Consider the following 26,864-nt stretch of genomic DNA (forward strand, 5'->3'; position numbering starts at 1 on the left):
CTTGGCAGACAATACAGTCGACATTTGATTGTGAGGTATTCTAGGTTGGGTGAACAAAAGGACTTGAGTATGTTGAGTATGTTATCACAATCACACCATGAGTGGATAATCATGAAACATACCCCCGCCTTTCTTCTTCACGGAGAGTACTTTATTCCTGTCTGCGCAATATACTGATAACCCAGATGGCTGTATGGACAAAGACAGTATATCCCGAGAAAGCCATGTTTCCGTGAAAGAGTATGTTACAATCCCTGATGTTTCTCTGGAAGGAGATCCTCGCCCTGAGCTCGTCTACTTGATTATCCAGAGACTGAACATTAGCGAGTAATATACTCGGAAGCGGTGGATGGTGTGCGCGCCTCCTGAGTCGGACTAGAAGTCCACTCCGAATACCGCTTCTCTGCCGGAAGTGTTTTGAATCAGCCTCTGGAATTAATTCAATTGCCCTGGGGGGTACGAACAAAGGATCCAATTCAAAAGTTGTATTCCCAGTCATAATGCTGGTGAGTTACCGCCGCTCTGATATCAAAAAGTTATTTACGGCTGTATGTAGTAACACAAAAAATGTGTTACTGGGCTAATAATGTAAGATAAAACAAAACAAAAACAAAATACTGCAAAGTTGCTAAAGAGCTAGAAGCAGAGCTCCCCTACCTGTCGGCGACATCTTGCAAAAAGTGATCTGAACGAGACTGCCGAACCGAGGCAAAGGTAAGAATCTCTGGATTAACTATGTTAGCTAAATTTAGTAATGAATAAATTGTCTAAATGTCTTTAAAAATTGACCATTCTGTGAACGGTCTTGTGTAAGTTTTAAATGTACACAATACCTGTTAGCAAAGGTGTCAGCTAGAGATGACATGCAGTAGCTTGCAGGGATTTGTAGTAAAGCATGATGTCTACTTTTATGCGAACTAGCATTTTCGAATTGGAGTAAATAGAGCCAAATATATATTGATAAGTCACCTTGTCCGAGAGAGATTTACATGGTTGTCACACGAAACAGACTTTATTTTAAGTGTTTCTAAAATTCCCTATGGGAAAATTGGTGGAAAAACAATTAGAACCATTTTCCTGTTTGACCGCTATGTTTTATGGGTATGTCGTCACCTTATTGATATCAATAAAACGTCACAATACAGTGCAGAGCATTCAATTTGACTGCTGAGGGGCAAGAACAACCCCAGCTCCGCTAAAACCATTAAACTACATGCCGTTTAAGGGATTGTTCAATAAATGTTGTTTTAATACCAATCACCTCTTGAAGAGCATAGCCAGAACACCACATTTCCGATTCCCATCTTCACCCTAGATATAAACCCAAAACCAACCGAGGAAGGTTACACTGCAACGTAAACCTCATGCACCAGGGTTTCCACTAGGTAAGTCAGATTCCACAAGCAAAGTAAAAATTTGGCTAACAAATTAGCTTTTTGGTGTTAATTTAAAGGTCAGGTATAAGGTTTGCAGTGTGGTTAAGGTTTGTTTTAAAATAAAATGTTAAGATAAATTGCAGGTTTTAACCATAATTCTGACTTTGTGTTAACTAGTGACAACCGTCCCTGTTAGACCAGAGAACCTTTGATCCAGGGACCTGTATTATTGTACCAGTAGTCACTTACAAGAAAATACTCTCCATTAAATAAAAGATTGCTCTGAATTTAGTTTGAGATTCACCATGGAATGCAGCAAGTTAAGCTCACAAAATAAAGTAGTAATAGAATAATCTACATGAGACGATCATGATCTAAAAGTCAGTAAAAAAAGAGGAGTATGATGCCTAGCATTTTATTGGAAACACTGATTTGATTTTGAGTGACACAGAAACCCAACCAAGGCCTTAGCGTACATTGTTCAATGGGCTGGGATGTTGGGGTTACATTGAAGGAAATGTGATCATGTGTACATGTCGAAAGTGAATGGGTGTAAATCAGGCTCAAGGAAGAAAACGTGCCCATGAATGGAATGCTTGTTTTATAATCAAAAAGAAAACCCATCTTTGCTCTGTGAATGGAGAAGTACGGTAAAAATCTTCTCTATCAACTAAACATTCAAGTAATTTTCAGCTATTTCTGTAAATCTCTGAATAGAACACAAATTATTTAAGAGTAAAAAAATATTCTCAACAAAGGGAGAAAATAACTCATTACTTAACCACCCTGTTGACCCCTCCGTAAAAACCCACACATCCCAATAATTGAAAGATATTGCCAACCTGGCCCGACCCAGTCCATCCCTAACCACTGAGTAAATATTCAGTTCTATTTAAGCTTGTTGATCAGTTATCTATTAGTTGTTCCTTAAATCTTAACTTTAACTCCAGAACCAAACTATTAAAAGTACCCTTACCTGAGAAGGTAGCTGATAAACGGAAAAGATTAACAGACATGTTGAAAAAGAATGATAGACTGGGTATAGTAGTGGAGAGAGAGTTGAGTTCTAGGGGCATAAACTATAATAAAGATGGGATGGGAAATAAGAAATGACTGGTTTCTTTATAGTCTCATATCATCAGTATTTCCATAGTCAATAGTTAAAAAGATTTCATAATTTATCTAAAAAAAAGAAAATGTAACTAATGCAAGTCGACTCTCACAAATTTACACAAACACTCGACATGAACTCCCAGAATCCAAGGACTGTAAAGGCAAGAGTTTCCATTCAGGAAAAAAAAACCTTGCCCTCTCCACTTTGTTTTCCTTATACGTAGCGTGGCCCCCAGTCTTTGCCCTCCCTCTTCTTAAAAAGGGTCACACCGTGGAGATTGAGAGATGTGGGCAGAGCAGAGGAAGGGGTCGTGCAAACCAGGAGAAAGGGCATTCTAAAAAAAAAAAAGAGAGGAAGTGAAGGTGCTGATACTAGCTCGGATGGTCGAATCCCCATAGCGGATGCTGGAGTTTTCGACTGAGGACGGATCGGACATCTGAGGTGAACCTGAGATTGAGAGGAAGAGGGCAAGATAAAGAAACATTACTATGGAAAATCAACATACTAATAATAAGTTATGATGAGAGGCACCACTAATCTTGGCAGCTCGTCACAGGTGTAACATCTTTGAGACATACCTCAGTGCGTCTAGCATGGGTAGCAGGTTAAGTAGAGCCGTGTCGCTTGGGTCGCTGAACCACGATTTGATGGGTATTGCGTTGTCTGTGAGGTGAACATAAATGTTTGACAAGAGGGTACGGAGACAGCCCAGATCCATGACAGAACTGTTATGACCCAAAAGCCCCTTCTGTATAAGCAATCCAATGAAAACGGCACTTGGCATCTACCTAAACTTAGTTTGAAATAATAAATAGCCAAATATACTTAACATATAATCCTGTGTGAGTTGTACAGGTAACTGACAAAATAAAAGGAAACACCAACATAAAGTGTCTTAATAGGGTGTTGGGCCACCACGAGCCACCAGAACAGCATCAATATGCCTTGGCATAGATTCTACAAGAGTCTGGAACTCTATTGGATGGATGTGATGCCATTCTTCCATGAGAAATTCCATCATTTGGTGTTTCGTTTATGGTGGTGGAAAACGCCGTCTCAGGAGCGATTTCAGTGCCAGCAGAAATGATATTTGAATCCCATTTTGAATTTGCTTTAGGATATTGAATAACTCAATTACCTCGTATCCCTGCACATCAACTTAGTTCTGGTACCCTTTGTATATACACCAAAGCTATCGTTACTCATTGTGAATCAATTATTACATGTTTTACTTTTCTATCTTTCTCTCTGCATTTTTGGAAGGGCCCGTAAATAAACATTTCACTTAGTACACACCTGTTTACGAAGTAAACGACAGAATTTATGAATTGAACTTGTATTTCATGATTTGAAACTGAATTTAATGAATATTGTATTGTTTTAAAATGCAGTTTGAATATTCTAATCCAATATTTACATATTCAGTTTCAATATGGTAGATATTGCATTCATTGTCTGTGTATCAAGTTTAAACTATAATTTCAAGTTTAAGTTTCAAATAGCATATTCAACTTCTCAGATTCAGTTTTCAAATTTAGATTCAACATCCTGGTACTTTGCCAGCCAGGAAAAGTAGAGGTCACCAGAACAGAATCAAATGCTCTCTGTGGTAAACTGAAGCTTCTGACAGTTTCTGAAGCCAATATGGTATGTTTAATTTATTTTCTTCCTATGAATTTGGCTCTAGCATTTGAACCGTTTTGGCTATAAACTATTATGACCCCATTCCTGAAAGCAAAGACTCTGTGGAACACGGTCGTTCCCCTTTACGATGATCACAGGCTGCACAGAACACATTAGAAGTGTCACAATTAAGAATATAGTTGAATGGCCCTGTCATAGCCCTTCTAAGGATAGCCTTTTCACTCCCTATTTAAAAGCTTGCTCTTGTGACTGACTGGGTTCGAATTAGGTCTCCTACATGTCACAAGACTATGTTAGCCCACTTAGCTAAAGCCTATAGGGATAAGTTCAGGAAGTTAATGTAAAGGACAACCTGCGTCTTGCTTAACGAGTACTGCTTCCCCCTGACTCAGCTCATACAGTACCGAGATCAAACTCAGAACTTTTGCCTCAAAACACACGACTGCCCTCCTGAAGCATTCCCACCAATTGTGCTATTAAAAAAGGCCTTCAATTGTGCAAGGGGCGACCCTTCATGCTGAGAATGGAGTTCCACAAATCCCCATCTGCTACACTAATAGAAGTCTTCAAGATCCAGCAAGGTTACTCATCAAAACAGTTTGGTTTGGTGATACATGCTAATATGATGCGCAACCTGAAGACCTGTTAGATGTGTTAGTTTCAAGTCTCCGGTAAGGGTAACGTGACCGTTAGCTTGCCGAGATAAAGCCTAGGCATTGGTCCTGTGACTTGGATAGGTCTATTCAAGGTGGTGGTCAAAGGAGGGGTGAAATGTAACAGGTGGTTTGGTGACCACGCTTGCGTGATGGGTAACTTGTCGGAAACCTGAAAAGTTGCATTGTCTGGCGCACAGGAGACCTGGGTTAGAACCTCATTAGTCAAACTAACATCTCTTCAGGTCTCAGCCAAGGTTGTGTAACGGATGTGAAATGGCTAGCTAGTTAGCGGGTACGCGCTACTAGCGTTTCAATCAGTTACGTCACTTGCTCTGAAACCTAGAAGTAGTGTTGCACCTTGCTCTGCAAGGGCCGTGGCCTTTGTGGAGCGATGGGTAACGATGCTTCGTGGGTGACTGTTGTTGATGTGTGCAGAGGGTCCCTGGTTCGCGCCCGAGGTCGGGGCGAGGGGACGGTCTAAAGTTATACTGTTACAGTTGCGCATCACATGCATGGATCACCAAACCACCTCTGTTACATTTATTAAATGAGTGCACAGATCCTTCTGCTTGCCACTGAAAGTGTTGTGAATTAGGCCTGATTTCGAACACAGGCAGTTATATTGATGCCGTGATCTCAAATAGCTTGTTGCCAAAACGGTTCAAACGCTAGAGCCAAATTAAAAAAAATCGGAAGAATATAAATTCAACATGCCATATTGGCTTCAGAAACCGCCAGAAACTTCAGTTGTTTCCCCACAGAGAGAGTTTGATTCTATCCGTTCTCCTCTACCTTTCCTGGCTGGCAAAGTACCTCGATGTTGGTTTGGTTTTAAAGAGGAATTTAGTTTGTCAATTTAGTCAAATTAAATTTGAAAACTGAATCTCAGAGGTTGAACATATGAAACTTTGATACACCCTAAATTATAGTTTGTAAACTTGATACAGACAATGAATGCAATATACCATATTGAAACATATCAGTTTGAATATTCAACGAAATTTTACAACTGAAAGCAATATTCATTCAATTCAGTTTCAAATCATGAAATACAAGTTCAATTTATGAATTCAATGATTACATGTGTGCCTTGAATTCAAATTCAATATCCTAATACAAATTCAAAAACAATCTGTTTGCACTGAAATCACTCCATAGCTGCTCCAGAATCTCCCATACTGTTCAGATCTGTTGACTGAGGCCCACACACACTGTTTAAATACCCTATTCTCCTTTGAGACCACTCAAAGTCACAGATCTGTTCTTCTAGCCATGGTATCCAAAATGATGCGCAACTGGGCATTGTTATACATGACCTTAAGCTAAAGTCCTGCATGGGTCAGTTTTTTGGAGCCGCACCCGCCCCGGCCACATCAATTCCGAGCCCCACCCAATACCCGACATAAGGGAAGATCTCTCTAACCTGACCCACCCGCATTGAATTGATCCGAGAGCCAATCCGTGACCCACCAAATAACATCAATTTATTTAAATTGTTTTTATGACTCCAGGCTATTAGGCTATTCCCCTTCCCTACATTAATTTGTCTGCATGTCTATCCAACATTTGGACAAAAGGAAACCATGCCATGAATTAATAACAATACCTTATTTTCCCAATACGATGCAGCACATTAACTCAAATCACTTTGGGGAAAAAAAAGCCTTCTAATTAGCCTTCGTATCTAATGAAAGCCTATAGCCGACATAACAAAGCCTTTACATTCAATATTGTTTAGTTCAAATAAATATTTTAATTGAAACTTAAACAATTCCGAGAATCGAATAGGCTGCAAAAATAACCTACATTTATTTAGTAGTCTATCCTCAGTTTTACCAGCCGCACAGGTTGGAACTTCATATGCCCTGCAAATAGTCTGAACAAAAGCCTGAATTAAATGTAATAATTAACTGAATTATCGTAAACAAATACCTGCTTGCACTTTTTACAGGCTGTGTATCCATCTAGCCGTAGGCTACGATGTCTGCCTCACTATTACAGAATAGAATTTGGAACAATGCAACACAAGCTCCTGGATTTGTAAAACGTTTCTTGATTTAAAACATTTCCTACCCACAATAAAATTGTTCTTTACAGTGTGCCGACCCTCGGGTTAAAATGTTTTCATTCCACATGCCAGCTGATTTATTTTTTTGCGGGTCGTCCGTCCGTAGGGAACTGTAGGTATCCGATCCGATGCAGGACTCTACCCTAAGCATGATGGGTTGTTAATTGCTTAATTAATGGAAAAATACACCCAAAAGCACAAATTCCTATAATTTACAGTGTTAAATAACACTAAAATGTTATAACAATATTTTTGGGGTGAACACATTTTGTTGTTATAATAAGGTTGATAGCAACGTGAAAATTGTGGAAATTTGTTGCAGCTCAAGTCAATTACAAAACCCACAATGCAGTGCTCCTCTATGGGCTGGCTGGGCAACAGCATATGAAGTAGCTAATCAGCTATAAAATCTCCTAAAACTGCACTATCGATATAGTTGTCTACAATCTCACCATGTTCAACGTGCAGATCGATGTACCTCGAAGAGTGGAGTCTGACACTCGCAACGGCCAATGACCTAAAAGTCGTATTCCTATTAACTTCCAGTGTAGTGAGTGGCTTTACTGCAATGCTACGTGATATCGGCTGAATTTCTGCCTGCTTGAACGGCAATAGCTCAGATACACATGACAACATGAAATTACTCTGGAAATCAATGGAACATCGCCCAGAGATGCACAAAAACAGTACAACATTCAAAATGGCAAAATCGTTCCTTTAACTCAGGAGCCGCGCCTTCTTTCAATATACTTTATATCCCTCATTTACTCAAGTGTTTCCTTTATTTTGGCAGTTACCTGTACATGTAGTAGCGTTGGGCGGTATCCAGATTATCATACCGTTTCTGTACCATACCGGGGTATACGGTATTACCGGAAGTGCACACAAGAGGCGCTATTTTTATTTTATTTTTAAATACAATTTTCTGTACATTTTTAATCACTGAACAATTTAGGCAACAGGGATCTTGATCGAGAAAGGGACTGAACGTCTCTAGTCTGGGTACTAGTCTTTTTAGCTAACATTCCACGTCATTGCCAAAGAGACCGGCGTTTCAGCAATCTCAATTGCCGAATCTCAAAACATTCAATATGCAGCTAGATTGATGGACTGGTTTTGTCTGGACAAACAAAAAAGTATTGCTTAACTGGATACCAACATGTTCTGTGGAAGAAAAAAAGGGATATAGCGCCAATATTTGGATAATCGTAATTGGATTATAGCTGTGAGGGTTATCGAATCATGATTGACTCCTCCGTTCTCCTCGAGCTCATTAATGATGAATGTTCATATTTGAAGAAGGCAGAAAGGCCAGTCTCTTTAGCAATGACAAGGAGTGGAATGTTAGCTAAAGAGACTAGTACTCAGACTAGAATGACTCTGCTGTAACCAAAAAGCTTGATTTTTGACAACTACCCACTTAGCAAACAAAATGCAAAGCTGGAGCCCTGAGCTGGATATAATTTGACATAAGTCATTATATGCAGGGGCGGAGCGCACCCCCCCCCCCCCGCGTGACTTATTATCTTTCTTAAATGGTATACGGTATATCGCCCAAGCCTAACATGTAGTCATTATAACATGGTAACAGCTGCTTACCAGGGTGGATGCGGTAGGCTCCAGGCGAGTTGTCCAGGATGACTACGCTAGATAGATCATTGTGCACCACAGAAAGATCTTTAAAATAGCTACCCAGATCCAATGTACAGTGCTAAACAGAGAAATGAAAATTAGGAATAAAAGCGAGTTTTATATGTTGCAAAAGAGTGATACGTCTAACTTTACATAGAGAGAACCTATAAATAATGACAGAGACAATCAAGGCCGGTTTCCTGGACACAGGATTTTTGTTTAAAGTGCTTTTTAGTGTAGGACGAGGCATAAATCTGTATCCGGGAAACCAGCCCTCAGAGTGTAAGACTGAGCAGAGTGCATAACTGTACAGAGCTGAAGTGAACCTGTCAGTGGGTTTGTTTACCTGTCTGTAGTATCTTCGTTTAAGGATGTCTCTGTCTAGCTTGTCAGACACGGCTGAGCCATATATTTCCATACTGGCCGTGAAAACCACCAGCTCATACCACTGACTCACCTAAAAAAAAAACGAGTTACATCTCACACAAACAGCTAAGAGATCCAAACAAACGTGCACAAAATTATAAATCAGAGATTAACTGTATAGTACACAACCCCAAAATGAAAATGTATTGATTGCTAGCTCAAAACACTACTCAAATACATTTGTCGTCATCACGGTTGTCCAATTGCCCCTACCCTGACTGACAGTCCCCCTCATTCTATCACCAAGCAACCAACCCTGTCCAATCCCCCTCCAGCAGAGGCTTTAAATACACACACCTTTCCCTAAATCAGTGTGGTGAGCGTGGTAAAACTGAGAAGACACTGTCTTGTCTGTCATTGAGTTTTGAAGCATTCTACCTGACAAAGTCATGTTAGAATATTTCAGTTATCCTGTAAGAGCTTTTGTGGTGAACCCATTACAGTGTTTCAGATGCCAAGCTTATGGTCATGTTGCAGCAGTGTGTAGGAGGGTGTTTCCGAGATGTGAGAAGTGTGCAGGAGGGCACGGGACAAAGGAATGTGTAGTATCGGTGAAAAAATAAAGTCAATTGTGGCAGTGCCCATGTTGCTGGGGATCAGAATTACCCGGTGCGAGAGAGACAAGTTGAGGCTGCCAGGGTCAGAGTAGAACAGAAGGTGTCATATGCCGAGGCAGTGAAGAGAGTAGAGCAGGGTTTCCCAAAGTCGGTCCTCGGGGCCCCAAGGGGTGCACGTTTTGGTTTTTGCTCTAGCACTACACAGCAGATTCAAATAATCATCAAGCTTTGATGATTTGAAGTCAGCTGTGCAGGTGTTAGGGCAAATACCAAAACATGCACCCCTTGGGGTCCCGACGACCGAGTTTGGGAAACACTGGAGTAAAGGATGATGGGTCAAGGGTGAGTACCAGGCCTTGGGCAATACAAAGTGATACGCATTTCTGCTTCGGTAAGGTTGGCTTCTTCACATTCATTGCCATGGTTATCAACTGTAGAAATAGAACGGAAATCACAGAAAACAGACGGCTGCGGTGGGAGCTGCAGAGAAGTACTTGGGTGTATGAGGTTTTACTGCAGAAGAGTTACAAGGTGTGTGGAACGAAAGAGTACTGTCCTCCCAGGCCAGTAGTGGAATGGGGTGGTGTTATCATTTTTAGGAAATAGTGGTATAGACAGTGTACAAAACACCTCTTTCCAAGACAGACTGACCAGGTGAAAGCTATGATCCCATATTGATGTCACTTATTAAATCCACTTCAAATCAGTGTAGCAGACGGGTTAAAGACAGAATTTTAAGCCTTGAGACCATTGAGACATGGATTGTTAACAGTGTGCCATTCAGAGGGCGAATGGGCAAGACAAAATATTTAAGTGTGGGGTATGGTAGTAGGTGCCAAGCACACCAGTTTGAGTGTTAAGAACTGCAACGTTGCTGGGCTTTTCACACTCAACAGTTTCCCATGTGTATCAAGAATGGTCCACGGCCCAAAGGACACCCAGCCAACTTGACAACTGAGGGAACGAAGCATTGGACAACATGGGCCAGCATCCCTGTGGAACGCTTGACACCTTTTAGAGTCAATGCTCCGACAAATTAAGGCTGTTCTGAGGGCAAAAGGGATGCAACTCAATATATTAGGAAGGTGTTCCTAATGTTTGGTACACTCAGTGTAGGGTTAGTTGTTCCTTTTTATTTTTGTATCACAAAATGTAACGTGATCGACTACACTCCCACACAGTAGGTGGCAGCATGAACAAACAAAAGGTGCGACCGCCACGATACCAAAGAAAAAGAAACGTCAGCGCCAGACCATAACAGTTTGCAAGTGTTTGTTACAACACACCTTTCCTCTTATAACCTTTCCTTTGTGTTTTGGATGCATTTATTGATCACATAAGTTCTTATTTATTGATTTGTATTAGAATTTGATTGAGAACATTCACTGTTACTAATTGATATGTTTACCATAACTTTATTTTACTAATGTTTTAACTTTCACTCCTGTGATATTCCTTTGAAATGTTATGAGGTTTATAAGTACATTTATATGCATTTGTTTTACCATATATCAGATCAGTCATGTATTTTATTTTTCCCCCCCAGTTAACCATCCTTTCACCGTAATCGTCCTAATATCCATTCATCCTTCAATATAATTTCATGATTTAAACTGCAATAATAACACTGCCATCCTCCTCTCTGTATTTTAAGTGGACACCACGACAATAGCCCCAACTCAAACATCAAGATACAGTCCTTTATTCAAAGCACAACTAAGCAGTCGTTGGCACCAAGAAACACTGCAGAGAGAATAAACAAGATGCTAACACAAAAGTATTTAGCTGCTTGAAATCCTATAACCAAAGCTTATTTGAATAAATGTTCATACTTGCTACTATATTGTACTTATTTGGATGTTGACACAAAAGGCCCATCACTTACCACTTCTAAGAAGAAGTCCACATGGGGTCTTTTATGTACTAAAAACCTGAAAGGATGTTTGTCGATTACCACCTTCACGGGAGAGAAAGAGAATATGAATAAAAGAGAATAGGTAAGGTTAGGCGTGTGAGTCAGTCTGGTGTTTGTTGACAAGGTGACAGCACGACGCTAATTAATCAGACAGTGAACATATAGGCCAATACCGTTAGGATGAAGTCTGGTGGAGTGCCTGGTCTCACTTTGGATCTCCCTTTGGATCTCCCAGCCCCATCATTGTGGGAGTGGACTAGGGTCTCGTCAAGGTCCAGCACCAGAATCTTCCTCTTGACTGCATCTGATGAGCAGGAGCCCAAGTCCAATCACAGTCAATACCACAGAGAAAAACTAAAACAAGTAACCTCTCATTTTTCAATTTCAAAGCCATAGATCTCTGGTCTCTAGCCTGGTCCCAGATCTGTTTGTTAAGTCATACCAATAACTCCTACTGTCATAGCCTGGTCCAAGATCTGTTTGTTCTGTCGCGGCAACCCCTTACATTCAATGTCATGACAACGACAATAATAGTTTAGACATAATAGACATTTACAAACAAATACAAGAACATGTTTCAGTACGATACAATACGCAAAAAAAAAAAAAAAGATACATTTATCAATAATGGCTGTTGATGTAGAAAAGGCTTTCAACTGTCTTGAATGGTCTTTCCTATTAAAAATAAATAAATAAATAAACTCTGCAAGCCTTCAACTTTCCAGCTGAAATACATGCAATAAAAATATTATAAATATCCTAAAGCAAAAATATACAAATACATTATCTGAAATTGCTTAAGAAAAGGGAACAAGACAGTGATGTATTCTCTCCCCTCCTGTTTGCACTGGCAATTACAGAAAGAATTAGACAGGACCCAAAACGTAACAGCTATCAGTATTGGTAAACATGAATATAATCTAAACTTATTTGCCGATCTCCTGATATACCTGACCAATATTGAAAACTCAATGCCCCCCTTGTTAAAAAATATTTTCTGAATAATTAAATCTCAGGATATAAAATGTACATGTAAAAAACTGAAATAATGGCAACAGGTAAAATAAAAAGAATAACTCATGATCTACGGCAATACTTTAAGTGGACCACAAAAAATATAAAATACTTAGGATGCTTAATAAGTGACAAAACAAATATAAAAGATGACTTTATCCCATTACTCAACAATATGAAAATAGACCTAATTAAATGGAACAATCTTCCTATGAATCTTATAGGTAGAATTAACCTCTTCAGAATGGCATGGCTCCCAAAATGTATATATTTTTTATTCTCTGTAATCCCAATTACCCCACCGAAGACATTTTTTTTATACATTTTTTAAAGTATACTCTTCCATAAGTCTTTATATAGTTTTAACCTCTCAGACTTGGAATTGTATCTACTCACCACCCAAGGCTTTTACTTGAGACATATGTTTGAATGCACTACAGGCCTCCCGAGAGGCGGAGCGGTCTAAGGCATCACTACAGCCCCGGGTTCGATTCCAGGTTGCGTCACAGCCAGCCATGACCGAGAGATCCATGAGACGGCGCACAATTGTCTCAGTGTCGTCCGGGTTAGGGGAGGCTTTGGCTGGCCGCGATTTCCTTGTCCCATCGCACTCTAGGGACTCCTTGTGGCAGGTGTTTCCTCCGAAACATTGGTGCAGCTGGCTTCCGGGTTAAGCAAGCAGTGCAGCTTGGCAGGGTCATGTTCTGGAGGATGCATGGTTCTCGACGCTCGTCTCTCCCGAGTCCATAGGGGAGTTGCAGCGATGGGACAAGACTAACTACCAATTGGATATCACGAAATTGGGGAGAAAACAGGGTTTTTAATGCACTAAAAAGGAACAATGGGTACATATTGAAGATGGGTTGGACGATACTCTTATCAATTACTTTGGTATTTTATTTTTTTACATATCTGGAAAACAACCAATCCTCCATCGTTAAGACAATGGAAAAATAATATGCTTCATTATCTAAATATTGTCAGAGTGTGGGCAACGGAGGAACAAAACGGTGCAATTTGAGGACGTGGCAGAGAGTAGCGCAGGCACTAGAGATAGGAGTGAGAACAAGTGGGTCTGGGCAGGTGTGATGTTTGTGTGTGTCTGTATGTTGTCTTTTGTATGTTCTGTACTGTAAGAAAAGTCAAGGCAGCAGTAACAGATCTGGGACAAGATTAAGACCCTTTGACCTTTTAGACACTATAGTGGCAGGATACTTACCGAGTCTGTTTCTGGACACAGGCGACAGAGGTAATGTGTCATAACGCACTGTTTGGTACTGGATTATCTGCAGAGGTAAAGATGCGCAACGGTCACAATTGATAAACTGAAAAGTCAAATTACCAAAACTTAACTTGTCAAAAATAAGGGAACACTTAAACAACACAATGTAACTCCAAGTCAATCACACTTCTGTGAAATCAAACTGTCCACTTAGGAAGCAACACTGATTGACAATAAATTTCACATGCTATTGTGCAAATGGAATAGACAAAAGGTGGAAATTATAGGCAATTAGCAAGACACCCCCAATAAAGGAGTGGTTCTGCAGGTGGTGACCACAGACCACTTCTCAGTTCCTATGCTTCCTGGCTGATGTTTTGGTCACTTTTGAATGCTGGCGGTGCTTTCACTCTAGTGGTAGCATGAGACGGAGTCTACAACCCACACAAGTGGCTCAGGTAGTGCAGCTCATCCAGGATGGCACATCAATGCGAGCTGTGGCAAGAAGGTTTGCTGTGTCTGTCAGCGTAGTGTCCAGAGCATGGAGGCGCTACCAGGAGACAGGCCAGTACATCAGGAGACGTGGAGGAGGCCGTAGGAGGGCAACAACCCAGCAGCAGGACCGCTACCTCCGCCTTTGTGCAAGGAGGAGCAGGAGGAGCAGGAGGAGCCCTGCAAAACAACCTCCAGCAGGCCACAAATGTGCATGTGTCTGCTCAAACGGTCAGAAACAGACTCCATGAGGGTGGTATGAGGGCCCGACGTCCACAGGTGGGGGTTGTGCTTACAGCCCAACACCGTGCAGGACGTTTGGCATTTGCCAGAGAACACCAAGATTGGCAAATTCGCCACTGGCGCCCTGTGCTCTTCACAGATGAAAGCAGGTTCACACGCACATGTGACAGACGTGACAGAGTCTGGAGACACCGTGGAGAACGTTCTGCTGCCTGCAACATCCTCCAGCATGACCGGTTTGGCGGTGGGTCAGTCATGGTGTGGGGTGGCATTTCTTTGTGGGGCCGCACAGCCCTCCATGTGCTCGCCAGAGGTAGCCTGACTGCCATTAGGTACCGAGATGAGATCCTCAGACCCCTTGTGAGACCATATGCTGGTGCGGTTGGCCCTGGGTTCCTCCTAATGCAAGACAATGCTAGACCTCATGTGGCTGGAGTGTGTCAGCAGTTCCTGCAAGAGGAAGGCATTGATGCTATTGACTGGCCCGCCCATTCCCCAGACCTGAATCCAATTGAGCACATCTGGGACATCATGTCTCGCTCCATCCACCAACGCCACGTTGCACCACAGACTGTCCAGGAGGTGGCGGATGCTTTAGTCCAGGTCTGGGAGGAGATCCCTCAGGAGACCATCCGCCACCTCATCAGGAGCATGCCCAGGCGTTGTAGGGAGGTCATACAGGCACGTGGAGGCCACACACACTACTGAGCCTCATTTTGACTTGTTTTAAGGACATTACAAAGTTGGATCAGCCTGTAGTGTGGTTTTCCACTTAAAATTTTGAGTGTGACTCCAAATCCAGACCTCCATGGGTTGATAAATTTGATTTCCATTGATAATTTTTGTGTGATTTTGTTGTCAGCACATTCAACTATGTAAAGAAAAAAGTATTTAATAAGAATATTTCATTCATTCAGATCTAGGATGTGTTATTTTAGTGTTCCCTTTATTTTTTTGAGCAGTGTACATTGTGGATAAATACCAGCGTGCTGGAGTACTTTAAAAATATATTTCTTTGTTCTCTATTCACTTGGAACTAGGCAGAGATCAGTTGTGTGAACTGAACCACCCTCTGATGGGTTCCAGACAGATGTCATTTCTGTAGGTGTCAGTGTATACTGACAGTCAGATAGTTGTGGGTACAGTAGTAGTGATGCGCAGGTTGACTCAACCTGTAGTCCCCGCAGTTAAGTCAGAGTGCGGCAGGTTTTAGGGTCATGAAATATTGTGTGGATGAAGGGCGGGTGGGTGGCAGGCGGTTTCAATAGAGAGAAAATAATGCATAAAAATGCCTACATGTATAATTCTTGTGCAAGTTGTATCTATAGGCGACATGGAAGTTTTTCTTTCATTATTTTTTATCTGGCGTTAGTGCATAGCCTTAGCCTAAGCTTTAGGGCCTAACTGTAGCACGCCAAATACACGCCAATTGCCAAATGCAGAAAACTTGGGCAGATAAAGTAAAGTCAATAAAGTGAGGCAAAAACAACAATCGCCGTTCATTCAATAAGAGAAGTTAAAAATAAATAGTGAGTGAGACCCAGAAAAGTAGTCTGTTTGGGAAAGATTTGGTTAAGTGGTAAAAGAGGAGGAATCGTGTGATGACCGTGAGGCGCAATTTTTTTGTTGTTGACAGTCACAAAATGGGGACTTCAAAATGGCACATCAAGGGAGCTGAACTGTTCCAGCCTAGTCTCAAACTAGACGTATCATAGTAAATATAAATCCAGGACTCAAATTAGTAAAATGTGTTACGTTTGGTATGGTTACATAAGACAAAAACAAAAGTAGGGTAATTGGTCGAGGTGGATGGGTGGACATACAACGCGAACGTCTAGAAACCCAAAGGTTGTGTGTTCAAATCCCATCATGGACAACTTTAGCATTTTAGCTCATTAAGAACTTTGCAACTACTTACTACTTTTTAGCTACTTAGCATGTTAGGTTAAAGGTTTAGGTGAAGGTTTAGCTAACTCCTAACCTTAACCCCTAGCCTAGCTAACATTAGCCACCTAACTAACGTTAGCAAAAACAAACTGTAATTCATAACATTGTAGGAATTACAATTGGTAACATACACAAAAGTATGTGGACACTCCAAATTAGTGGATTTGGCCATTTCAGCCACACACGTTGCTGACAGGTGTATAAAATTGTGCACACAGCCATGCAATCTCCATAGACAACCATTGGCAGGAGAATAGCCTTACTGAAGAGCTCAGTGACTTTCAACGTGGCACTGTCATAGGATGCCACCATTCCAATAAGTCAGTTTGTCACATTTCTGCCCTGCTAGAGCTGCCCCGGTCAACTTTGTGCTGTTGTTGTGAAGTGGAAATGTCTAAAAGCAACAACAGCTCAACCGTGAAGTGGTAGGCCACACAAGCTAACAGAACGGGACTGCCAAGTGCTGAATCGTGTAGTGTATAAAAATCGTCTGTCCTCGGTTGCAACACTCACACTACCAAGTTCCAAACCGCCTCTGAAAGCAACGTCAGTAAAATAACTTAGTCTGGAACTTCATGAAATGGATTTCCATGGCCAAGCAGCCTAAAATCACCATGTGCAATGCCAAGCGTCGGCTGGAGTGGTGTAAAGCTTACCGCCATTGGACTCTGGAGCAGTGGAAACGCGTTCTCTGGAGTGATGAATCACACTCCTCATCTGGTAGTCCGACGGACTAATCTGGGTTTGGCGGATGCCAGGAGAACACTACCTGCCCCAATACATAGTTTCAACTGTAAAGTTTGGTGGAAAAGGAATAATGGTCTGGGGCTGTTTTTCCATGGTTGGGGCTAGGCCCCTTAGTTCCAGTGAAGGTTAATCTTAATGCTAAAGAATACAACGACATTCTAGACAATTCTGTGCTTCCAACTTTGTGGCAACAGTTTGGGGAAGGTCCTTTCCTGTTTCAGCATGACAATGCCCCAGTGCACAAACGAGGTCCATACAGAAATGGTTTGTCGAGATGGGTTTGGAAGAACTTGACTGGCCTGCACAGAGCCCGGACCTTAACCCCGTCGAACACCTTGGGGATGAATTGGAACGCCGACTGCGAGCCAGGCCTAATTGCCCAACATCTCTGCCCGACTTCACTAATGCTCTTGTGGCTGAATGTTAGCAAGTCCCTGCAGCAATGTTCCAATATCAAGTGAAAAGCCTTCCAAGAAGAGTTGGGACTGTTATTGCAGCAAACTCCATATTAACGCCCATGATTTTGGAATTAGCTGTTCGACGAGCAGGTGTCCACACACTAGACGACCAAAAGTATCATACAAAATGGATGATGACATCCACAAATGAATAAATACCACACGAAATGTAACATATCATACTAATTGGAATGTCCCGGATTTATATTACCTCAGTCCAGGTTGACTGTTCAGATGGGTTAAATGGAATAGTAGCCTAACTGAAATCTGGACACTGACTGTAGGTTTATAACCTCTCATATAGCCTACTACAATATGAGCTCCTGCAGAATTAAGGATTTCTTACAGTAAAATTATACACCAAATGTAAGTTGACTGGGGGGGGAAAATATTATTTCATTCTTTCAGCATCTTGAGAGAATGAATACGCGGTTAGGGATCATCTGTAAAAGGTGCTATCTTTATCAGCATCATAAAAGCTGATAGTATTTCAACCACATAACATTTGCATCCAAGCTGAACTTAAATCTTATGAAAAACATGTTTGGTCATTTTAACAGCTTTCAGTTGCCTTAAAACCATTCAAACTGAAATTTGGGATGGGAAATCCCTCACGTTAATTTAGAGTTATTGCATTTCTCCTTGGTCCATAAATGTCTTTACTGAATGGGTGAAGCAGAAATTGAAATGTATGCCTACCAACTTCAACTACACTTAACAAAAATATAGAAACATGTAAAGTGTGTTTCCCACATTTCAAGAGGTAAAATAAAAGATCCATACGCACAAAAGGCTTCTCTAATCGTGTGCACAAATTTCTTACATCCCTGTTATTGAACATTTCTCCTTTGCCAAGATAATCCATCCACCTGGCAGGTGTGGAAAATCAAGAACCTGATTAAACAGCATGATCATTACATAGGTGCAACTTGTGCTGGGGACAAAAGGCCATTCAAATGTGCAGTTGTGTCACATAACACAATGCCACAGCTGTCTCAAGTTGAGGGAGCGTGCAATTGGCATACTGACTGCAGGAATGTCCACCAGAGCTGTTGCCAATAACTTATGTTAATTTCTCTACCATAAGCCGCCTCCAACATCATTTTAGAGAATTTGGCAGTACATCCAACCGGCCTCACAACCGCAGACCACGTGTAACCACGCCACCCCAAGACCTCCACATCCGGCTTCATCACCTGCGGGATCATCTGAGACCAGCTACCAAAACATGATGAAACTGTGGGTTTACACAACCTTAGAATTTCTGCACAAACTCTCAGGGAAGCGCATCTGAATGCTGAATCTGAATGCTGAATGAATACCAGGGTCTTGACCTGACGCAGTTTGGCGTCGTAAACCGACTTCAGTGGGCAAATGCTCACCTTCAATGGCGACTGGCATGCTGGAGAAGTGTGCTCTTCATGGATAAATCCCGGTTTCAACTGTCCATGGCAGACATGTATGACGTTGTGTGGGTGAGCGGTTTGCTGTTGTCAACATTGTGAACAGAGTGCCCCATGGTAGAGGTGGGGTTACGGTATGGGCAGGCATAAGCTACAGACAATGAACACAACTGCATTTTATTGATGGTATCTCTGTGCAGTCAAGTTGCTGTGACGAGATCCTGAGGCTCGTTATCATGCCCTTAATTCGCCACCATCGCCTCATGTTTCAGCATGATAACGCATGGCCATGTCGCAAGGATCTGAACACAATTCCTGGAAGCTGAAAACGTCCCAGTTCTTCCATGGCTTGCATACTCACTAGACATGTAGCTACCCACTGAGCATGTTTGGGATGCTCTGGATCAACGTGTACAACAGCGCGTTCCAGTTCCCCCCCAATATCCAGCAACTTTGCACAGCTATTGAAGATGAGTGGGAAACCATTTCACAGGCCACAATCAACAGCCTTATCAACTCTATGCAAAGGAGATGTGTCGCGCTGCATGAGGCAAATGGTGGTCACAGCAGATACTGACTGATTTTCTGATCCACGCCCCTACCTTTTCTTTTAAGGTATCTGTGACCAACAGATACATGTCTGTATTCCCAGACATGTGAAATCCTTAAGATTAGGGCCTAATGAATTTATTTAAATTGACTGATTTCCTTATATGAAATGTAACTCAGTAAAAGTGTTGCTTGTTACATTTATACTTTTGTTCATTGTAGATCGAAGCATTCGTTCTGATGATTTATGACATTCTGGCGAGCAAAGGCTTATTTAGTCTTCTAGGGCAACAAGTAGACCAACAGAAGAGAAGCTGCATGTATCTAATTATAGACAAGTTGACTAACAAAATGTCGTAAAATATAAGCATAAACATATGCCTATCTAAAAAGGCCTGTCAAAAAATGGTTTTGACTGTACAGCACAATATCTATATTTCTGGGTTAGGGTCGGGTGCGGGCCCCAGATTTTCACTTTAATACCTATAGTCAGGGCCCCCCCCTGGGGTTGCGGATGGGGGGTTGCGGATGGGTTATTAGCAATTGCAGGCGTGTGCGGTGAACAAACAGCTGACCTGCGCATCACTACTGGGTACACAAACACTTACTGTCTAATAACAGTTATGGGTCATGGCAGGATATGTTAGGATTCAGTGTTAGACTCTGCTGGCCGCTGTGGAATACATCACCGGGTCACTAATTCTATACTTTACAAAAATGTAAACGTAACAAATTGAATTAATTAATTAGGCCTTAAAATATGGATTTCACATGACTGGGAATGCAGATATGCATCTGTTGGTCACAGAAAAAAACAGAAAACCAGTCAGTATCTGGTGTGACCACCACCTGCCTCATGCAGCGCAACACATCTCCTTTGCATAGAAGTGATAAGGCTGTTGATTGTGGCCTGTGGAATGCTGTCCCACTCCTCTTCAATGGCTGTGCAAAGTTGCTGGATAATTTTTATATACACACACACTACCATTCAAAAGTTTGGGGTCACTTAGAAATGTCTGTGTTTTTGAAAGAAAAGCACATTTTTTGGTCCATTAAAATAACATGAAATTGATCAGAAATACAGTGTAGACATTGTTAATGTTGTAAATTAATATTGTTGCTGGAAACGGCAGATTTTTTTATGGAATATCTACACAGGCCCATTATCAGCAACCATCACTCCTATTGTTCCAATGGCACGCTGTGTTAGCGAATCCAAGTGTATACTTTTAAAAGGCTAATTGATTATTAGAAAAACCTTTTGCAATTATGTTAGCAGAACTGAAAACTGTTGTTCTGATTAAAGCAATAAAAAACTGGCCTTCTTTAGACGAGTTGAGTATCTGGAGCAGCAGCATTTGTGGGTTCGATAACAGGCTCAAAATGGCCAGAAGCAAAGTACTTTCTTCTGAAACTCGTCAGTCTATTCTTGTTCTGAGAAATGAAGGCTATTCCATGCGAGAAATTGCCAAGAAACTGAAGATCTCGTAAACGCTGTGTACTACTCCCTTCACAGAACAGCACAAACTGTCTCTAACCAGAATCGAAAGAGTGGGAAGCCCTGGTGCACAACTGAGCAAGAGGACAAGTACATTAGTGTCTCTAGTTTGAGAAACAGACACCGCACAAGTCCTCAATTGGTAGTGGCTCACATCAACACCATTATCCCAGAAACCCTAGACCCACTCCAATTGGCATACTGCCCCAACAGATCCACAGATGATGCAATCTCTATTGCACTCAACACTGACCTTTCCCACCTGGACAAAAGGAACACCTATGTGAGAATGCTATTCATTGACTACAGCTCAGCATTCAACACAATAGTGCCCTCAAAGCTCATCACTAATCTAAGTACCCTGGGACTATACACCTCCCTCTGCAACTGGATCCTGGACTTCCTGACGGGCCACCCCCAGGTGGTAAGGGTAGGGAACAACACATCCGTCACGCTGATCCTCAACACGGGGGCCCCTCAGGGGTGCATGCTCAGTCCCCTCCTGTACTCCCATTCACTCATGACTACATGGCCAAGCACGACTCCAACACCATCAAGTTTGCCGATGACACAGTGGTAGGCCTGATCACCGACAAGACAACCTATAGGGAGGAGGTCAGAGACCTGGCCATGTGGTGCCAGGACAACAACCTCTCCCTCAACGTGATCAAGACTAAGGAGATAATTGTGGACTACAGGAAAAGGAGGACTGAGCACACCCCCATTTTCATCGACGGGGCTGTAGTGGAGCAGGTTGAGAGCTTCAAGTTCCTTGGTGTCCACATCAACAACAAACTATCATGGTCCAAACACACTAAGACACGACCATGCCTATTCCCCCTCAGTAGACTGAAAAGATTTGCCATGGGTCCTCAGATCCTTAAAAAGTTCTACAGCTGTACCAGAGAGCATCCTGACTGGTTGCATCACTGCCTGGTATGGAAACTGCTCGGCCTCCGACTGCAAGGCACTACAGAGGGTAGTGCATACGGCCCAGTACATCACTGGGGCCAAGCTTCCTGCCATCCAGGACCTCTATACCAGGCGATGTCAGAAGAATACCCTAAAAATTGTCAAAGACTCCAGCCACCCTACTCATAGTCTGTTCTCTCTGCTACCGCACGGGAAACTGTACCGGAGCACCAAGTCGAGTTCCAAAAGGCTTCTTAACTTCTACCCCCAAGCCATAAGACTCCTGAACAGCTAATCAATGGGCTACCCAGACCCCTCTTTTACACTGCTGCTACTCTGTTTATAATCTACGCATAGTCACTTTATCTCTACCTACATGTACATATTACCTTAATTACCTTGACTAACCGGTGCCCCTGCACATTGACTCTGTACATAGCCTCACTTGTTATTTTATTGCTGCTGTTTAATAATTTTTATTTCACCTTTATTTAACCAGGTAGGCTAGTTGAGAAGAAGTACTCATTTACAACTGCGACCTGGCCAAGATAAAGCAAAGCAGTTCGATACATACAACACAGAGTTACACATGGAATAAACAAACATACGGTCAATATACAGTAGAAAAAAGTCTATATACAGTATGTGCAAATGAGGTAGGACAAGGGAGGTAAGGCAATAAATAGGCCATGGTGGCGAAGTAATTACAATATAGCAATTAACCTCTCTGGGATAGGTGGGACACTAGCGTCCCACCTGGCCAAAATCCAATGAAAATGCAGAGCGCCAAATTCAAATAAATTACTATAAAAATGTAACTTTCATTAAATCATACATGCAATACACCAAATTAAAGCTACACTTTTTGTGAATCCAGCCAACGTGTCAGATTTCAAAGAGACTTTACGGCGAAAGCAAACGATGCTATTATCTGAGGATAGCACCCCAACAAACAAACAATCATATTTCAACCCTCCAGGCGCGACACAAAACGCAGAAATAAAGATATAATTCAAGCCTTAACTTTGACAAGCTTCTTCTGTTGGCACGCCAATATGACCCATAAACATCACAAATGGTCCTTTTGTTCGATTAATTCCGTCGATATATATCCAAAATGTCCATTTATTTGGCGCGGTTGATCCAGAAAAACACCGGTTCCAACTCGCGCAACATGACTACAAAATATCTCATAAGTTACCTGTAAGCTTTGTCCAAACATTTCAAACTACTTTCCTAATACAACTTTAGGTATTTTTTAAGTAAATAATCAATAAAATTTAAGACGGGATATGCTGTGTTCTAAACTGGAGGAAAACAATGTGTAGACAGGTTTCAGGTCACGCGCCTCTAACAAAGATTACAATTCCCTCTACCCTCGTTCTGAACAGTGCTACTTCTTCATTTCTCAAAGGAAAAACCTCAACCGATTTCTAAAGACTGTTGACATCCAGTGGAAGCGATAGGAACTGCAAGAAAGTCGCTTAGAAATCTGGATTCCCAATAAAAACCCATTGAAAAGAGTGACCTCAAAAAACAATCTGAATGGTTTGTCCTCTGGGTTTCGCCTGCCAAATAAGTTCTGTTATACTCACAGACATGATTCAAACAGTTTTAGAAACTTCAGAGTGTTTTCTATCCAAATCTATAAATAATATGCATATCTTAGCTTCTGGGCCTGAGTAGCAGACAGTTTTTGGACATGCTTTTCATCCGGACGTCAAAATACCACCCCCTATCCCAAATAAGTTTTAGACACTGGAATAGTAGGTGTGCAGAAGATGAATGTGCAAGTAGAGATACTGGGGTGCAAAGGAGCAAGATAAATAAATAAATACAGTATGGGGATGAGGTAGTTGGATGGGCCATTTACAGATGAGCTATGTACAGGTGCAGTGATATGTGAGCTGCTCTGACAGCTGGTGCTTAAAGCTAGTGAGGGAGATATGAGTCTTCAGCTTCAGTGATTTTTGCAGTTTGTTCCAGTTATTGGCAGCAGAGAACTGGAAGGGAAGGCAGCCAAAGGAAGAACTGGCTTTGGGGGTGACCAGTGAGATATACCTGCTGGAGCGCGTGCTACGGGTGGGTGCTGCTATGGTGACCAGTGAGCTGAGATAAGGCGGGGGCTTTACCTAGCAAAGACTTGTAGATGACCTGGAACCAGTGGGTTTGGCGACGAGAGTTTAGCGAGGGCCAGCCAACGAGAGCGTACAGGTCGCAGTGGTGGGTAGTATATGGGGCTTTGGTGACAAAACAGATGGCACTGTGATAGACTGCATCCAATTTATTGAGTAGAGTGTTGGAGGCTATTTTGTAAATGACATTGCCAAGTCGAGGATCGGTAGGATGGTCAGTTTTACGAGGGTATGTTAAGCAGCACGAGTGAAGGATGCTTTGTTGCGAAATAGGAAGCCGAGTCCAGATTTAATTTTGGATTGGAGATGCTTAATGTGAGTCTGGAAGGAGAGTTTACAGTCTAACCAGACACCTAGGTATTTGTAGTTTTACACATATTCTAAGTCAGAACCGTCCAGAGTAGTGATGCTGGACGGGCGGGCAGGTGCGGGCAGTGATCGGTTGAAGAGCATGCATTTAGTTTTACTTGCGTTTAAGAGCAGTTGGAGGCCACGGAAGGAGAGTTGTAATGGCATTGAAGCTCGTTTGGAGGTTAGTTAACACATTGTCCAAAGAAGGGCCAAATGTATACAGAATGGTGTCGTCTTCGTAGAGGTGGATCAGAGAATCACCAGCAGCAAGAGCGACATCATTGATGTATACATAGAAGAGTCAGCCCGAGAATTGAACTCTGTGGCACCCCCATAGAGACTGCCAGAGGTCCGGACAACAGGCCCTCCGATTTGACACACTGAACTCCATCAGAGAAGTAGTTGGTGAACCAGGCGAGACAGTCAATTGAGAAACCAAGGCTGTTGAGTCTGCCGATAAGAATGTGGTGATTAACAGAGTCGAAAGCCTTGGCCAGGTCGATGAATACGGCTGCACAGTAATGTCTCTTATCGATGGCGGTTATGATACCGTTTAGGACCTTGAGTGTGGCTGAGGTGCACCCATGACCAGCTCTGAAACCCGATTGAATAGTGCAAAAGGTACGGTGGGATTCAAAATGGTCGGTAATCTGTTTGTTAACTTGGCTTTCGAAGACCTTAGAAAGGCAGCGTAGGATAGATATAGGTCTGTAGCAGTTTGGGTCTAGAGTGTCTCCCCCTTTGAAGAGGGGGATGACCGTGGCAGCTTTCCAACCTTTGGGAATCTCAGACGATACGAAAGAGAGGTTGAACAGGCTAGTAATAGGGGTTGCAACAATTATGTTACTTTTATTTTCTACTCAACAATTTTTTGACTTAAGAAAAAAATAAGTTAACTTCTTAACGCATTGTTGGGTAAGGTTGTAGGTAAACATTTCACTGTAAGGTCTACACCTGTTGTATTCAGAGCATGTGACATAAAATGTGTCAACTGCACGTTCCCTCAACTTGGGACATCTGTGGAATTGTGTTGTGTGAAAACTGCACATTTTGGAGTGGCCATTTATTGTCCCCAGCACAAGGTGCACCTGTGTAATGATCATGGTGTTTAATCAACTTCTTAATATCCCACACTTGTTAGGTGGATGGATTATCTTGGCAAGGGAAAAGTGCTCACTAACAGGGTTGTATACAAATTTGTGCACAAATTGAGAGAAATAAGCTTTTTGTATGTATGGAAAATTTCAGAGACATTGTATTTAAGCTCATGAAACAATTTAAAATGTTGCGTTTTGCTCAGTGTAGTAGCACATGTTAAGACAACCCGTATTGATTACACCTGTTTGACAGTTTTCCTCGAGGTCTTTGAAATGTTACCATGATTTAATTTGGAATCAAATAGCACAGTGAAGTACCATTCAGACCTTTTAATAGATAGATTGGCGTGTGTATGAGTTTCCGATTAACTGTCTGTCAAGAGCATTGGCAAGTCCAAATGGGCCGTGTGTATATTAGTTTATCCAGCTTCCAATATCACTTATCCAAGTGATATCAATTTGGGGAATGCCTTAGCAGGGGCCAATATTATTACACTTTTAGTTCTAGAAAACTCACCGTCCGTAACTGCTTCCTGAGTATGTACAGAATAAACCCCCATATTCTAGATGTAACTCCGACGAAAGTGTGAATGCCAAGTAGGCGGTGACGGGTCTTCAGCATGGTACAACCCGAGCGACTCCAGTTGAGTAAAAGGACCTCAGCCTCTTCCTTCCCGAACCTGCAGGTCGAGTAGACACTGGCCAATGGCAATCGTGTGCTCAGTTCAAATCTCACTTTCGCCACACTCCACTGAAAATGAATGAAAAAGTAAAAAGTAGCCTACAACGCAAAACCGTCATTAAATACGAAAGCGAGGATTCCAGACGAATAACATTCACTTGTTCTCGGTCACTACCTAGCCCTCGCAAGCTAGACTTTGATTAAAGTGTGAAAAGAAGATGTCTTTATGAAATGCAAACAACGCCCTTCTAACCTTGCTTAGTTTCGTTGATAAATAAATTGGTTTACGAAATATGGCAAAAGTCCCAAATAGACGCGGTCAACGCAACTTTCAAGGAAATGGACAGAGCACCGCCATAAATCCCTCGCTGTCACTTCCGTAGAGAAAAACATGCGCTCCTTTCAAATACTTTCCTCCCGCGAAATAGTCACATCCAGGCCACAGGCATTGACCTCAATATGGTTAAGACCAGCATTGACCAACAGGCAGGTCATTAGAAATACACTACTGCATTGTAATATACTGTAATCTATTATGAAGCGCAATCAATGACCGTGGTGGATAAAATAATGCCAGACAGAACTATTTTGTTACACCCAGTCCAGACAACCGCTAGGCTGCAGTTCTGTTCTAAAACGACTCCAGTCCAGACAAACGTCTGCAGTGTAAATTGGGACCATAACATTATGAATTAGAATACTAGAAGGGCCATGAACCTTACTAAG

General features: G+C 42.0%; 1 protein-coding gene across 1 annotated transcript; it reads right to left on the reverse strand.

Annotated features, from left to right (window-relative positions):
• Positions 1-1,787: 1,787 nt before the first annotated feature.
• LOC120056670 (CTD nuclear envelope phosphatase 1A-like) lies at positions 1,788-26,497 on the reverse strand. Its single transcript, XM_039004878.1, has 8 exons — positions 25,974-26,497; positions 13,622-13,688; positions 11,562-11,692; positions 11,359-11,430; positions 8,837-8,947; positions 8,458-8,569; positions 3,069-3,153; positions 1,788-2,937 (listed from the first exon to the last, which is right to left on the reverse strand). The coding sequence occupies exons 1-8, from the start codon at positions 26,076-26,078 to the stop codon at positions 2,862-2,864; spliced, it is 759 nt and encodes a 252-aa protein (XP_038860806.1). The 5' UTR covers positions 26,079-26,497; the 3' UTR covers positions 1,788-2,861.
• Between the last annotated feature and the right edge of the window lie 367 nt (positions 26,498-26,864).

The sequence above is a fragment of the Salvelinus namaycush genome, chromosome 12 (genome assembly GCF_016432855.1).
Source record: "Salvelinus namaycush isolate Seneca chromosome 12, SaNama_1.0, whole genome shotgun sequence".
NCBI lineage: Eukaryota > Metazoa > Chordata > Actinopteri > Salmoniformes > Salmonidae > Salvelinus > Salvelinus namaycush.

Excerpts from the sequence above, each read along its gene's own strand:
- LOC120056670 (XM_039004878.1), bottom strand. The coding sequence starts at position 26,078 with ATGCTGAAGACCCGTCACCGCCTACTTGGCATTCACACTTTCGTCGGA. Across the intron at positions 13,689-25,973 it reads TCAGGAAGCAGTTACGGACG|ATAATCCAGTACCAAACAGT; the intron begins GTGAGTTTTCTA and ends TTACCTCTGCAG. Across the intron at positions 2,938-3,068 it reads CCCATGCTAGACGCACTGAG|GTTCACCTCAGATGTCCGAT; the intron begins GTATGTCTCAAA and ends TCTCAATCTCAG.